The sequence below is a fragment of the Bidens hawaiensis genome, unplaced genomic scaffold, assembly GCF_021521415.1.
Source record: "Bidens hawaiensis isolate Kalapana, Puna unplaced genomic scaffold, B.hawaiensis_p1.1 tig00032475_1, whole genome shotgun sequence".
Lineage (NCBI taxonomy): Eukaryota > Viridiplantae > Streptophyta > Magnoliopsida > Asterales > Asteraceae > Bidens > Bidens hawaiensis.
The window spans coordinates 152,853-168,023 of NW_027495544.1; the positions used below are offsets into that span (position 1 = coordinate 152,853).

The following is a 15,171-nucleotide window of genomic DNA, read 5'->3' on the forward strand; positions in this document are numbered from 1 at the left end:
AACCAAAAACATAACATAAGGAAATTTAGATACTTTTAAACCAAACCAAAAATTGAATTCAAATTTAGTTCGTTTTTCGGTTTCAACTGAATAAATCATCACCCTAAAGCTATGTTCCCGAGTTCCACTTAAGAGAGGAAAGTGAAGAAAAGAAAGGGAGACTTATGTTCTCGAGTTTCATTCAAAGATGGAAAGCAAAAGAAAGAATACAAAAAAGTGTTCCCTAATTTTATTTAAACGAATAAAATAAATGGAAAAAGGAATAAAATAAATGAAAAAAAAAAATAAAAGTTGGGTATTCTTTTCAAAATGAAAGGAACTGAATGAAGGAAAACGAATGGAAAGAAAGGAAAAATGAAATGAATAAAAAAGAAAGGAACGGAAGTGTGTATCTTGTATAATCCAAGGACTACTTTGGTAGTAGTTTCTAAAACTAGAATAATAATAATAATAATTATTATTATTTTGATAATTATTAATATTTATTATTGGGTCCATCTAGGCAAGAGGGTTACAGTGGAACGCGGGCAAAATCATAGACGGAACACAACACCTTCAACATTTGACTACAAACCACCACCACCACCACCACCACCACCACCACCGCCGCCCCCGCGGTGGCGCTCCGTTCACTCACCGTCATCCTACCACCGTGTCGGTGACTGTGGCGGAACCAACACTCTCAATCAACTTCATCGTCACTCACAAAAACCCTACCAAAGCCTCTCTGTCAATCAACGAGCGCCAACATCCGTTTTGAATGCGTATTTAGGTCTTCGAGTTTTGCATTTTGTTGTCTAGTGAGTTTCTTATAATTAGATAGCGGTTTTTGAATTCGAATCATGCTAATTTAGGTTTTCCTCATTTGATAATTTGATTTTGCGTTAGTGCTTGATCCGTATTGTTTGAGGCTAGGTTTTTGAAGTATTTGTCGTGTGCTCTGTTAGGGTTTTGGAGTGGATCAGTACGCCTTTTTTGTGCTTCTGTTTAGGTTTTAGTCGGATACTTATTTGTAACTTTTATTTTTGTACAAATAGACCAATAGGCTAATCCACATTACTATCAATTTTTCAATTTGTTGCAGTACTTCTCAATCTTTGTTTTTAGTACGTATCTAGGTTTTTGAGTTTGTACTTTGGTGTGTGGTGTTTTTATCATGATTAAACAGCGAGTATGAACTCGAATCACGTTATTTTAGGTTTTCTTTCTTTGATAATTTACTTTATGTTATTGGGAGCAATGCTAAATCCTTGATTCGTTATGTTTGAGGCTAGGTTTTCTAAGTCTATGCGTGTTTGTTACGTTTATTTGTCTGTTATGGGCTCTGTTAGGGTTTTGTGGAAATAGATCAATACACTAATACACATTTTCATTAAATTTTCAATTTGTTGCAGTTGGTTTAGGAATCCAAGCTTTTAGGTGTACACGATGACATTGACAGAGAAAGATGTTGACGGGGAGAAAGAGAAGGGTCAAGTTAAAGATAATGGTTTTTTAAAAGCAGTTGAACCGTCATTAACTGTCAGCAATTTGACAAAGTGTACCAGTCCAATAACAAACAGTTGTGAGGAGAAAGATGCACTTGGTTATGCTAATGTTTTACAGTCTAGAAACAAGTTTGTGGAAGCTTTGGGTATATATGAAAGTATACTAGAGAAAGATAATGGGATTGTTGAGGCTCATATTGGCAAAGGAATTTGTTTGCAGATGCAAAATAAGGGAAAACAGGCATTTGAGAGCTTTTCTGAGGCTGTTAAGTTGGATCCTGAAAACCCATGTGCTCTCACTCATTGTGGTATATTGTATAAAGATGAAGGCCGATTGGTGGAGGCTGCTGAGGTATTGCTGTGCAGTACTTAATACTATTATTAACTAACAGAGCATTATACAATTCTTGATGTTATATGCAGTCATACCGCAAGGCTCTGGGAGCAGATCCATCATATAAACCAGCAGCAGAATGTCTGGCAATTGTACTTACAGATATTGGAACTAGTTTAAAGCTTGCTGGCAACACACAAGAAGGAATTCAGAACTATTATGATGCTATCAAGATTGACCCTCATTATGCAGTTAACTCATCTTCTTTGGTTTAAGGTTTCATTCTGTTTAGTGTATTCTTAATGTTTATTATTGGTTTTTTGGCAGCCTGCATATTACAATCTCGGAGTTGTATATTCTGAAATGATGCAATATGATACAGCACTTAATTGCTATGAGAAGGCTGCATTGGAAAGGCCTATGTATGCTGAAGCATATTGTAACATGGGTGTGATTTATAAAAACCGTGGAGATTTGGAATCGGCTATTGCTTGTTATGAGAGGTTATGAATGTTTATTTATTGTTTATCATTGAGGCGTCCATTATTTTATATTTGCTAATATTCTATGAATGGTTCTCTTGTAATTTTTCAGGTGTTTGGCTGTGTCACCCAACTTTGAGATTGCTAAGAATAACATGGCAATTGCTTTGACAGATTTAGGTACAAAGGTAATACAATTTTGTACACATGTTTTCTTGGTTACATTTAATGGTTTTATTTATACTTGTTATGGTTATTCTATAATACTCACATATTTTCAGGTAAAATTGGAGGGAGATATTAACCAAGGTGTGGCATATTACAAAAAAGCTTTATACTATAACTGGCATTATGCAGATGCTATGTACAATCTTGGGGTTGCATATGGGGAAATGCTTAAGTTTGAAATGGTAAAGTTGATGGATGTTTTTGTGTTCTTTTTGCTTCATTAATCATTATATTGTGTATCCATTTTTATTAGCTTTTGTATAGTATACTTTTAGTCATATGTAGCGCCATTGTGTTAATTTTTATAAATTATAGTAACTCTCACTTCTGTTTGCAGGCAATTGTGTTCTATGAACTTGCTTTTCACTTTAATCCCCATTGTGCTGAGGCATGCAATAATCTTGGAGTTATTTATAAGGATCGAGACAACCTTGATAAAGCTGTGGAGTGTTATCAGGTTATTCATTTCAACATTGCAAGTATTTGTGTTTCGTGATTAATAGATGTAGAACTTATTCTAATATATTTTTGTTGGTTTTCTTTTGAAGTTGGCTTTGTCAATTAAACCTAATTTCTCTCAGTCGTTGAACAACCTTGGAGTAGTCTACACAGTGCAGGTATAAACGATTAAATGAATCCATCAGAATTTAACAGGACGAGATAATTTAACTGTTACTTATTGCATTTTAAATAAATGTATAGGGTAAAATGGATGCTGCTGCTAGCATGATCGAGAAAGCAATTGTGGCAAATCCTACTTATGCAGAAGCTTACAATAACTTAGGTTTGTTTCTAACATAATCATACACTGTAATCATTAATGTTTTTAGCAGATTGTATTTGTTCTTTTGAGCGTTTATTAGGTGTGCAAATCACTGCATATTTGGATGCTGTAAAATGTATTAAGTTTTTACACTTGTAGCGAGTTCTATTATCTATATGCCACCTTGATTTTGTTCAACAAGGTTCAGCTCTAAAGTAAAAGTTTACTGGCTGCCGTCTTACAGTTTCTTTGTAGTATTTTTCTTTTTTTCTTTCATTTGACGTGTATCATGTTATTGATTATTTGTTGCAAATTGTTACGTGTAGGGGTTTTATACAGAGATGCTGGGAGTATAACTTTGGCAATTGAAGCATACGAGCAGTGTCTTACGATTGACCCAGATTCTCGCAACGCAGGCCAGGTATTGTTATATGCATTTAATTCTTCTCTAGTTTATAGTTATTAGCTAATCACGTGGATTGTCTTAAAAATGAGAAAGCGTGATACCTGAATGGGAAGCGCTTTTTGTTTCTCTCTCAAAATGGAGACATAATGTGTAGTCATGATTCATTACCGTTTGATGTTAATAGAGATTACTAACCATATGAATCGCAAGTAGTGTTTGTTAAAACTGAATGAAAAGGTGCTAACGGGAGCTCAAGTGGTTTAGATGTTTTGCATAGAACTTGTGCAAACGGAAATAGGAAAATATTGTTTATTAGGCGTTCTGTATTCAATGTCTTGATTTAGTCCTTGTGAACTATTTTTAGACAGTGTTGTTTGGTAATGACGCGTGATAAATGGTACATAATCTTGTTAAATCATAACTTTACCTAAGTGAAGCTAATTAATGCATGTCTCACAAAAATGATATTTATTTTTAACAGTTATGTCAAAGTAAAATAATTGTTTGTTGCACACATATTCTCGGATATTAGTCAGCTACTTAGGTAATTTTTGCTTACAAAAAACGAGGAGCTTGTAATTTGGTAATTGGTATATACTGATATGCGAACTTTCAGTGCATACATGGAGTGATCACTCTGAATCAAATTAATAGTTGAAGAGAGTTAATAAATCTTTACCTCATGATTGAGCTTATTTTAACATTTTTCTTATTTCTGCACATTGACTATTTGTTGCAGAACCGATTACTCGCAATGAACTACATTAACGAGAGAATAGATTCTAAATTATTTGAAGCTCACAGGTTCTTTTAGCTATTACACATGGTATATGTATATATTTTGTATATTGTTAGTTTGACATTACATACTTATATATGTATGCAATTTATATAACTTATTACAGGGACTGGGGCTGTCGGTTTATGAGATTACATTCTCAGTATACTTCGTGGGACAATTCAAAAGATCCAGAAAGACCACTTGTTATTGGATATGTGTCTCCGGATTATTTTACACATTCTGTATCTTATTTCATTGAAGCACCTCTTTTCTATCATGACTATGTTAACTATAAGGTGGTTGTTTACTCGGCGGTTGTTAAGGTAAAGTGTCTGTCTACGTGCCATTTACACGTCTAATATTTCATTTTATTCACTATATATATATATATGCAAATGTTGCAGGCAGATGCAAAAACATTTAAGTTCAGAGATATAGTTTTGAAAAGAGGAGGCGTATGGAGAGATATTTATGGAGTTGATGAGAAGAAGGTTGCAAGCATGGTTCGAGAAGATAAAGTTGATATTTTGGTGGAACTTACCGGTCATACCGCTAATAATAAGCTGGGAATGATGGCTTGCCGCCCTGCACCACTTCAGGTTATCAATTAATAAATTTGTTTTATTTACTTTGAATTCAGCATGTTTCTTATATTATTTTGGCTTTATACACTTAAGGTGACATGGATTGGATACCCGAATACCACTGGTTTGCCTACTATTGACTACCGAATTACCGACGCCTTGGCTGACCCTCCTGATACAAAGCAGAAGTACAGTTTTTTTAGATATATTCTCAAGAAAATAATATATTATTGCTGTGGATATTGAACTCAATGGAAGCATTGCATTGTTTACAGGCATGTTGAGGATCTTGTTCGTCTACCAGAATGCTTTCTTTGCTATACACCGTCTCCTGAGGCAGGGCCCACATCACCTGCACCTGCTCTTTCCAATGGCTTCGTCACATTTGGTAGTTATAACAATTTAGCAAAGGTAAGGAAAAAGGGTAGTTTTGTGAATTTTTATTTTAATTAACTTCTTTTTTGACGCTTGAAAATTTTTACTTTGTATCAGATAACCCCAAAAGTGCTGCAAGTTTGGGCCAAAATTTTATGTGCAGTTCCAAACTCTAGGCTTATTGTGAAGTGTAAACCTTTCTGCTGTGAAAGTGTAAGACAGAAATTTCTATCAACATTGGAGCAGTTAGGCTTGGAATCACTTCGCGTGGATCTCGTGCCTTTGATTTTACTCAATCATGATCATATGCAAGCATATTCTCTTATGGACATTAGGTAAACCCTTCATTTTATAAATACTAAGTTTAGACGTTTGAAGATATAATACTATTAGGCTTATTTTTTTGTGTGAATTTTTGTAGCTTGGATACCTTTCCATATGCAGGAACTACAACCACATGCGAATCTCTTTACATGGGAGTGCCATGTGTCACCATGGGTGGTTCGGTTCACGCACATAATGTCGGTGTCAGTCTTTTAACTGCAGTTGGTAAGATTTTCTTTATTAATTATTTTAATATTTAATATTTTTAATATTGTATATTATTAATTATATGACTTTAAATTTCAGGATTAGAACGACTGGTTGCAAAAAGTGAAGACGAGTATATTAAGCTGGCAATACAATTGGTTTCTGATATTACATCACTTTCAAATCTCAGAATGAATCTAAGAAACCAGATGTCCAAGTCCCCTTTATGTAATGGATCCAAATTTATTACCGGGTTGGAGTCCTCTTATCGCGACATGTGGCGTGAATACTGTAAAGGTAAAGTTCCATCTTTAAAGCGCATGGAAACACTTCAGAATTATACACCACAGTTTACTTCTTTGCTATCTAAAGATGACCCGTTTGGGCTGGTTAAGGAAAACGGGTTCAATTTAGGACCTCCGCGTTTATTAACAAGTGAAGAAAACGGGGTCGGTCAAAGCAGACGTCAAGCATGGGTCAGTCAAAGTGATGTAGGGTTAGAAAGGCGTATACATTGAGATACACAATTTTTTTAGTAGTGTAGAATGTTCTGTAATCTGTGTTGCCTTGCGGGCCGTAAGCTATTTGTGTCATATTTTGAGTGTTGTTGGCTGGCTGGTTTGTCATTTACTTAAATGTAGAAAGTTAGAACAGTGAAACATGATGATTATTGATGAATTATGTTGTGTTTCTGGGCGCCTTTTGCTTGGGAAATTGAGACAAATGGTGGTATTGTTTTATTAACTTATTGAGTACAAATGAGTTTACACAATTTTTAGAAAGAAAAAAAATACTATAGAGGTTGGCAGACCGGGTTTTTTGGGAACATGTTCCGGGTTTGGTTAACAAAAGTCAAATATTGGGTCAGGTAGGAACTGGTTTCGAGTATGGTCGAGTTTTTGCCCGGGTTTTGGCGGGGTTGGGTCCGGTTTTTGACCGGGTAGAGTTGGAATCGGTTCTAGCGGTTGTGTTGGTTCTGGGTCCAAGTACAGTTTCCTTGAGAAACCGAAACTTGATTCGTACCCGCTGGTCGGGTAAGCCTAGGTTTGGTTCTAGGTTGGGTACACCGGGTCGGACCTGGAACCGGGTTTTATGCCCATCTCTAAGATATACTATGTTAAAGGGATAGATAGACACAGCTATTGTGCAACATGGTTGACTTTGTTGTTTTGAAATGTTTTAGAAACTTTGACATTATGTGAATTAACTCAATGGATAGTAATATGTTCATATGTTGTGTTAGTTCTATAAGTGAGAAGACTACGGATTAAATCATTTAATTATAAGAAGCATTTTGAAGGATATGTTTCTTTTGTTTTTACTTGAGTTAAAATTAGTTTTCTTTTTATGTGAAATCAATTAGATTTGTATAGTTTTAAGACTGAGCAACCAAGATACATAGTTGAGCTTAAGTGAATATTGATAATTAGTTTATATCGGATAATCTTTCTTTGTTCTGAACAATTGTTATTTTCTATCATCGCCTTGCTAAGTTGGTAAAGATCAACGCCACAAAGTCTCATCTCAAAACACGATGATTATTACTAGTATTTGAAAAAAAATATATTATGAGTCGGCTTGTTTTCAATGCATGCACAATAAGAGAGTATATTCTTACTAGTGTTCCACAAGGGAGCTGTCACATTTAGCAAAATCGATTTCTTGGTCTTAAACACGGGGCAATTTGAATAGCCAGATGATATGACAAAGGCAATTTTATGAGTCGGCGAGTTCTCTATTTCTTAATGTTCCCACGAGAGTCTGTTTGTGATAGAGGTTGATTTATGAGTTTCTTGATTTGACTACAATGAGATGTCACCCCTGGTAGGACGCTTTGTCACCAACATGCCAAATATAACTTTGCCAAGGGCGGTTCTTATATTATCTTGTACTCCTTATATGGCTTAGCAATGTGCATGTTTTAAGATCAAGAAGTCGTCCTTGGAGTGGTGACATTCCCCTTATGAAACAACTATAATACCCTCCTCTTAAGATGCATGTATATTATCATCTTGCTTTTTATAATGTGTAAAGAGTGAAGACGTACCACTAAACCTTTTCACATTAATGTTAAGCATGATCAAGTGTTGTATTTATATTAGAGCATCAAACGTATAGAAAAAAAATATAGTCTATCAATGAACAATTAGCAGTGATTTGATTTTGTACACTTGAAATGTATACAATTATATACATATTCTAAATAAATTTCCCAATCATATAACTGATGATTATTAGAAAATATAAAAGTTAATGACTTCACATAGAACTATTTTAAACATTTATGACATAACTACTAATTGAAAAACATAGTCAGAATCATAAAAATCTTTTATATAAATGTATTGTTTTTAATTACAGACTTGAAATCATGATGAAAACTACAACTTTATATAACCTTATCGATGTCTAGCAATGTAATTTTACACTACAACTCTATATATAGCGAAAATGATTTTTCTAATATAGGATTAATTTCATATATACCCTTACAAATATTACAAATATCATATATACCCAAGTAAACTTAAAATATCATATATACCCTTACAAAGTAACTAAAATATCATATATGCCCTTATAAACTCAATTAAAGTATCATATATACCCCTAATAATTAATAATAATTTAATAAATGATCATTTACCGTTATTTTTAAAAATTTTAACTTTCATATATGCTCATTTTTAACGAATAGACCATTCTACCCCTTTCTATTAGATAATTTGTTTATACCCTATGTTATTATTTTAATTTTAATCGACGTTTCTCGCCTTTAACGGCAACCAAATTGTCTCTCGTAACTTCTTCAAAATTGCAAACCATTCAAAGATTTATCACATTGAATGGTCTACATTGTAAAACCTTTTATCACATATAATCAACCTAGAGTAATATGGTCATTTTTTAAGTTTTTTAATGAATTGGGTATATATGATATATTAATAACTTTGTAAGGACATATATGATATTTTTAATTTTGCATTAATATATATAATATTTTTAACATTTGTAGGAGTATATATGAAATTGCCCCTTTAATATATCTTACAACCTTCAATTTGCTTTTAATACTCAAAAGACTTTCGTGTAATTGGGATTTTCAATATTTCAATCTTATATACCACCTCCATGACAAGATAATATAAATATTCCATTATCATGTGTACATAATTATTCATAATAATTGCTCTTTAACTTTACCAGCTATAATCATCCAAATAAAAAAAAAGTATATATATAAAATTATATAAAATCAATCATCATAAAAACAAAAAGTTGAATAATCAATAATGCACTATTTAATTAAATAATCATTTTATAAAAATCATTAAACCAATATTGGAAAATGTAAAATAATAATAGCAATAATAATAATAATAATAAAATTACATAATTAGGTCGTCTTCTTATCTGTGTATTTGTAAAACCCCAATACAATACAATTAAGCCCAATCAAATCCCATTTCAAACCCTAATAATTCATCTTCTTCAAATCTAATCAATTCATTCAATTTCGTCTTCAATTCCACCAATTCTCTGTTCCAGAAGCTTCTCAATCGATCTTCGTATCTGCCTTGTTTCAAATTAGGGTTTTTGATTTCGTAAATAATAATATTAATAATAATCAAAAGCTGGCGCCTGTTAACGTTACGTAATGGCGGATTCGCCAGGTGTCCGCCACGTAATCCTGCCTGAATTCGTCATCTTGGTTATTTTACTGTCATCATCCTCTTTAAATAAATTAGGGTTTGTTGGAATTAGGGTTTGTTGTTGTTGTGATTAATAAAAGCATGCTGAGTGTGCTCAGAGTGCACCTCCCGTCAGATATTCCGATTGTGGGCTGCGAGCTTTTGCCGTATGTGCTTGTTCGACATCCCGATAAGACTGTTTCCACTGATGATGTTCCTGAGTTTTCACCAGTTGAAGGACATTTTTTAAGATATAAGTGGTTAGTTATTACTTATTAGCAACTGCTGCAACTGATTACCGATTCATATTGTTTACTAATTAGTATCATTATGTTTCAAGATTAAGTATTGCTGGTATATTGTTAAAGTTTAAACCTTTGTTGCAGGTATCGTATACAGAGTGATAAAAAGGTTACTATTTGTAGTGTACATCCATCCGAGCAAGCCACTTTGCAGTGTTTAGGGTGTGTTAAGGCGAAAATACCTGTTGCTAAAAGCTACCACTGCACTCCCAAATGTTTTTCTGACGCGTGGCAACACCATCGCGTTTTACACGAGCGTGCAGCGAGTGCTGTGAATGAGAATGGAAATGAAGAGGAGGATATTTATGGACGGTTTAATAATACGACATCTGGGATGAATAATAATAATAGTGTTGGTAATAATAATAATGTTGTTAATGGTACAGCACCATTATATCCTGCAGGAGTTACACAAAGAAACGGCGGCGAAACTTGGTTTGAAGTCGGGCGTTCTAAAACATACACGCCAGCAGCAGATGATATCGGACATGTTCTTAAGTTTGAATGTGTTGTGGTGGATTCAGAGACGAAGTTGCCTGTTGGGCAAGCGAACACTATATTGACGTCTCGTGTGATTCCTGCTCCGTCACCGAGTCCAAGACGGTTGACTTCAGTCACTAACGCTGACGTGGCAGGCCATTTGCATACATCATCGGGCACTTTTACCGTTCTTTCATATAATGTGTTATGTGATTCGTATGCCACTAGTGATTTGTATGGCTATTGCCCTTTGTGGGCCCTCTCTTGGCCTTATCGCAGGCAGAATTTGTTGAGAGAAATCGTTGGTTACCTTGCAGACATTGTTTGTCTTCAAGAGGTGGGTTTGACTTTTGTTGTATGACTGTACTAGTTTTGACTTTGACTTTGAGATTTGTTTGATTTCAGGTTCAAAGTGACCATTTTGAAGAGTTCTTTGCACCTGAGCTGGACAAACATGGATATCAAGCTCTATTCAAGAGGCGAACTACTGAGGTTTTCAATGGTAGTAATCAGACGATTGATGGATGTGCTACGTTTTTTCGCAGAGATAGATTTTCACATGTGAAAAAGTATGAGGTTGAGTTTAATAAAGCTGCACAATCTTTGACTGATGCTTTGGTTCCTAATGCCCAGAAGAAAACAGCTTTAAATAGGTTGGTCAAGGTAGCTTCCTTAACTCATCCTTTGTTTCAATATATTTGTTTTATTTGGTTAAATGTGTCATTTATGATGATAACCTTGTGATGTTTAGGATAATGTTGCCTTAATTGTTGTTCTAGAAGCAAAGTTCAGTAACCAAGGTGTTGATAGTCTTGGGAAACGACAACTTGTTTGTGTGGTAAGAGATTGCGACTCATAGGTTACAATATTTTAACGTTAACTAATATGTCGGATTTGATTGTTGTGTTTGTATAATAAAAACAAAATGTTTGGAGTGTAGGCAAATACTCACGTGAACGTACAGCACGACCTAAAGGACGTGAAACTGTGGCAGGTTTGACCTTTTAACTAAACAAACAGAAAAACAATCTCTTATCATCATTGTTGTTATTATTATTATCATTATTATAAATTGGCAAATTGTGAAGGTTCACACATTGTTAAAAGGATTGGAAAAGATAGCAGCTAGTGCAGATATTCCAATGTTAGTGTGTGGTGACTTCAATTCGGTTCCAGGAAGGTTAGTGGTGCACCGTTTATTTAAAAAAACTAAATAAAATGTTGTTACTTTATTATTTCTAATAAAGCCTACATATTTAAACACCTGCAGTGCTCGACACGCACTTCTAGCAATCGGAAAAGTTGACCCGATGCATCCAGATTTAGCTGTAGACCCTCTTGGAATCCTGCGACCCGCCGCCAAACTGACTCACACTCTCCCCTTGGTAAATGCCTCTTTGACTGTTGGTTGACCATTTGTTTATGAAAAATTTGCACTTTCTAAAACTTAGTTTTATATATTTCAGGTAAGCGCGTACTCGTCTTTTGCTAGAATTTGTTACGAGCAACAGAAAAAGAGAATGGACCCAAATACAAACGAACCGTTGTTTACAAACTGCACACGAGACTTCATTGGCACTCTTGATTACATATTCTATTCTGGTATATGTTTATTTGATCTTTTACCACAACCGATTATTCAAAATCAAAATACTCATTTTTTGTTTTGTTTTCAGCCGATAGTTTGACTGTGGAGTCATTGTTGGAGCTTTTGGACGAGGATAGTTTGAGGAAAGATACAGCACTTCCTTCGCCGGAGTGGTCATCTGACCACATTGCACTTTTAGCCGAGTTTCGCTGCAAGCCACGCATTAGACGTTAACGCATTTTAGGCAAGTAACTTATGGGCTTATAGTTATTAAAATAATCTAGTCATGTATTAATCTAAACATTTGCAGATCAGGTTGAATAATGGTGATAGAAGTGAAGGGAAACCAATGTAAGTGAACGTGTGAAAAAAGTAGATTTTGTAGGGAATTTGTGCAAAGATCTACTACTCTGTATCATGCTGTTGATCTTTTTTTTTTATAATAGCAATACAATTTCAGCAGTTTGACTTAGTCATGACCCATGAGTTTGAAGTTTTCTCATGGTGGGGAAATAGATGAATGAAAGATGTGACAGTTTTTGTTTGTTATTGTTTAAATTAGTTACATACAGCCTGGGTTGGATTGAATACAAAAGTTTTAATGACATTTTGTTTTTTTTCTTCCCCTTGTTTTATTGTGGTTCTTGCTGTTACAAATTGTTAATGATATTGATTTTATAACACTTAATACAACAAACTTTGTGATTTAATGTTACAAGGATTAAATTTAAGATTGCTTGATAACAACGCTGCGACTGTTTTTATGTTTCTTGATTATTCCATGATCTTTAATTACACCCAAAAGAAATTTTAATTGAAATACACTTCTACTCAAGCGATTGTGCTTGTCTGGGGAGTGACAGGGAGTACACTTTGTAAAAAGAATATGTACAAGCGTATCTTGTGTAACCGACAATTTTGGTATGATCTACCATCTAACAGTAGTTCTTCGGGGACAGTTGTGCTTGATGATCAAACGTTGACTTTTGACTTGGGTCAAGACTCAGAGTTGGAGGCTGCGGGTTTTGAGTTCAAAAGGGGCTGCAATGCCTTCACCACTATTGTCATACTTGGCCGAAAATCTGCCTCGTATTGGACACACAGTGCTGCAACTGCTGCCATCTGATCATAAACACATTTTAGTCGTTTAATCTAAATTTTTGAATAAATGGAGAACTTAATATAATATGGACCTTAGCAAGTGCCTTTGGTGGAAAATCATTGTTTAATCTAGGATCAGCACATTGCTTTACTTTATCCTCACTAAGTCTTGGAGTTGCCTGTTAGCAAACTCACAAGTTAGTTACATAATAACCAATATATGTGTGTGTGTGTGCGCGTGTGGGGTAGGTAGCATGCAAGACACACCCATGTAACAAGAGATTGTTGTCCTTTTGGCAATGTGTGATCCACAGGTTTCCTTCCTGTTAAAAGTTCTAAAAGAATGACGCCAAAACTGTAGACATCACTCTTTTGAGTTATCTGTCCTGTCATAGCATATCTGAGTAAAAACATATATACCACAACATTATGAACCGAAAAACCAATACTATTTAACAATAAAACTTACTCAGGAGCATGGTAACCAAAAGTTCCCAGCACTCTTGTTGAATGCAGCCGAGCTGCATTGTCAGAAGACAAACTGCTCAAGCTGAAATCGGCTATTTTTGTTTCATAATCATCAAACACAAGAACATTGCTTGACCTTATATCACAATGGACTATTGGTGGTTGAGCCTTTTCATGTAAATATTCAAGACCTCTTGCAGACCCATAAGCAATTTTAACTCTCTGTGCCCAGTTTAAAACTCCATCACCGCCCTTTCTCCCTAATTAACACAAATCAATGTCTATTATCATCATCAAATTTGAATATACCATGTATAAAAAGCATTTTTGTGATGTGTTTACCGTGAAATAAATCGTGCAAACAACCCATGGTTGCATATTGATACACCAAGATTCGGTTTTTATTCTCCAAGCAATAACCACGCAGTTGAGAGAAATAATCATTCTTAAGTCTTGAAATCATGGCTAACTGCATATATCAAAAAATAAAACAATATTAACTACATCTACAAACTCGTGTATATTTACTAACACACTAATTTAAAACATAATATGACCGTTTTACCTTATCTATGAAATCAGATTCAGAACCTGATAAAGAACTAGTATCAAGCATCTTTATGACTACTTCTTCACCCGTGTTTAGCTTTCCATAAAACACCCGACAATAAGTGCCTTCCCCAATCGAAGATTCCGAACCAAAATTATTCGTCATCTTGTTTAGCTCATCTAACGTGAACGACGGTGCGTCAATTGACGAGGTATTCTTAGGAGCCCCATTGGCAGCCCCACCCATCCTCGGCTCTCGCATACTGCCTGCATCATCATCATAACTATGTTTCATGGAAATTATGCATTGATCAAGTATACATACACCCATAATGAATATCTTACCTCCACCGTAAAGGGGTCCTAGAGGCGGTGCTGTTTTATGATTGTTTTCGTTGGCACCGCCATCGGCAGATTTGCCTTGTATTCCCTTCGGACAACAGCACCGCATTTTCAAAATGGCAGCCACAGAAAGCTTGCAAGATTGTATCTTTTTTAACAATGTGTCACCCAATCAGATTTCTGCAACCAAACATATAAATCAAAAAAGGGGTGAGACATTTGATCAAACACCTGGTGTGCATAACCGAAAAAGAAAAGAATTGGAAAGAAATAAAGAATACCCCATAACACAAATTGAAGCCAAATAGAATAGAATTGAAAGGAATCCAACGAATTGCGGGCTGGAAGAGAAAGAAAGCAAGAAAAGGTTGATGGGTTCTTTTCCTGTTTCTCTCTCCTACACTCGCCGGATTTCGAATTGCAGAAACCTAAAAACAGAGGAAAACTGAGACAAAATGATATGATGATCAATATCTGGTTCGAGTATTTTTATTACCCGCCAAAACCGCATGTCTACGTCTACGTGCCGTCATCTTGTACGGATCATCCATCCATCCATCCTGCCTCTCTTTGTTTGGACTATTTGTTTATTATGTACTAAGTTAAAAACCGCGCTGGAAAATTAAAATGATATAATTAAGAAAAACGTATATGTTTGTTATGATTGTAATAACATAT

The 15,171-nt window shown here is 34.8% G+C and overlaps 2 protein-coding genes and 1 pseudogene across 4 annotated transcripts; 2 read left to right on the forward strand and 1 right to left on the reverse strand.

Moving 5' to 3' along the window:
* The first annotated feature begins 601 nt into the window (after positions 1-601).
* On the forward strand, positions 602-6,711 carry LOC143583633 (putative UDP-N-acetylglucosamine--peptide N-acetylglucosaminyltransferase SPINDLY; annotated as a pseudogene). The gene is made up of 18 exons (XR_013144219.1): positions 602-753; positions 1,395-1,839; positions 1,911-2,072; positions 2,149-2,324; positions 2,416-2,491; positions 2,585-2,713; positions 2,869-2,988; positions 3,080-3,148; positions 3,234-3,315; positions 3,621-3,715; positions 4,440-4,504; positions 4,606-4,804; positions 4,886-5,080; positions 5,159-5,253; positions 5,341-5,476; positions 5,558-5,775; positions 5,862-5,989; positions 6,071-6,711. The product of XR_013144219.1 is annotated as a putative UDP-N-acetylglucosamine--peptide N-acetylglucosaminyltransferase SPINDLY (transcript).
* Positions 6,712-9,379: 2,668 nt separating this feature from the next.
* LOC143583634 (carbon catabolite repressor protein 4 homolog 1-like) lies at positions 9,380-12,652 on the forward strand. Of its 2 annotated transcripts, none has more exons than XM_077065884.1 (10): positions 9,380-9,923; positions 10,050-10,782; positions 10,851-11,108; positions 11,197-11,283; positions 11,386-11,439; positions 11,534-11,625; positions 11,716-11,830; positions 11,912-12,047; positions 12,122-12,277; positions 12,344-12,652. In XM_077065884.1, exons 1-9 carry the CDS (start codon positions 9,766-9,768, stop codon positions 12,265-12,267), a joined length of 1,779 nt encoding a protein of 592 aa, XP_076921999.1. In that variant the 5' UTR covers positions 9,380-9,765; the 3' UTR covers positions 12,268-12,277; positions 12,344-12,652. The 2 variants fall into 2 exon arrangements, with proteins under 2 accessions (XP_076921999.1, XP_076921998.1); XM_077065883.1 differs by having other exon boundaries at positions 12,349-12,652.
* Positions 12,653-12,688: 36 nt separating this feature from the next.
* LOC143583635 (putative protein kinase At2g41970) lies at positions 12,689-14,925 on the reverse strand. Its single transcript, XM_077065885.1, has 8 exons — positions 14,775-14,925; positions 14,497-14,673; positions 14,168-14,418; positions 13,945-14,071; positions 13,604-13,862; positions 13,402-13,534; positions 13,227-13,313; positions 12,689-13,155 (listed from the first exon to the last, which is right to left on the reverse strand). The coding sequence occupies exons 2-8, from the start codon at positions 14,600-14,602 to the stop codon at positions 13,030-13,032; spliced, it is 1,089 nt and encodes a 362-aa protein (XP_076922000.1). The 5' UTR covers positions 14,603-14,673; positions 14,775-14,925; the 3' UTR covers positions 12,689-13,029.
* Between the last annotated feature and the right edge of the window lie 246 nt (positions 14,926-15,171).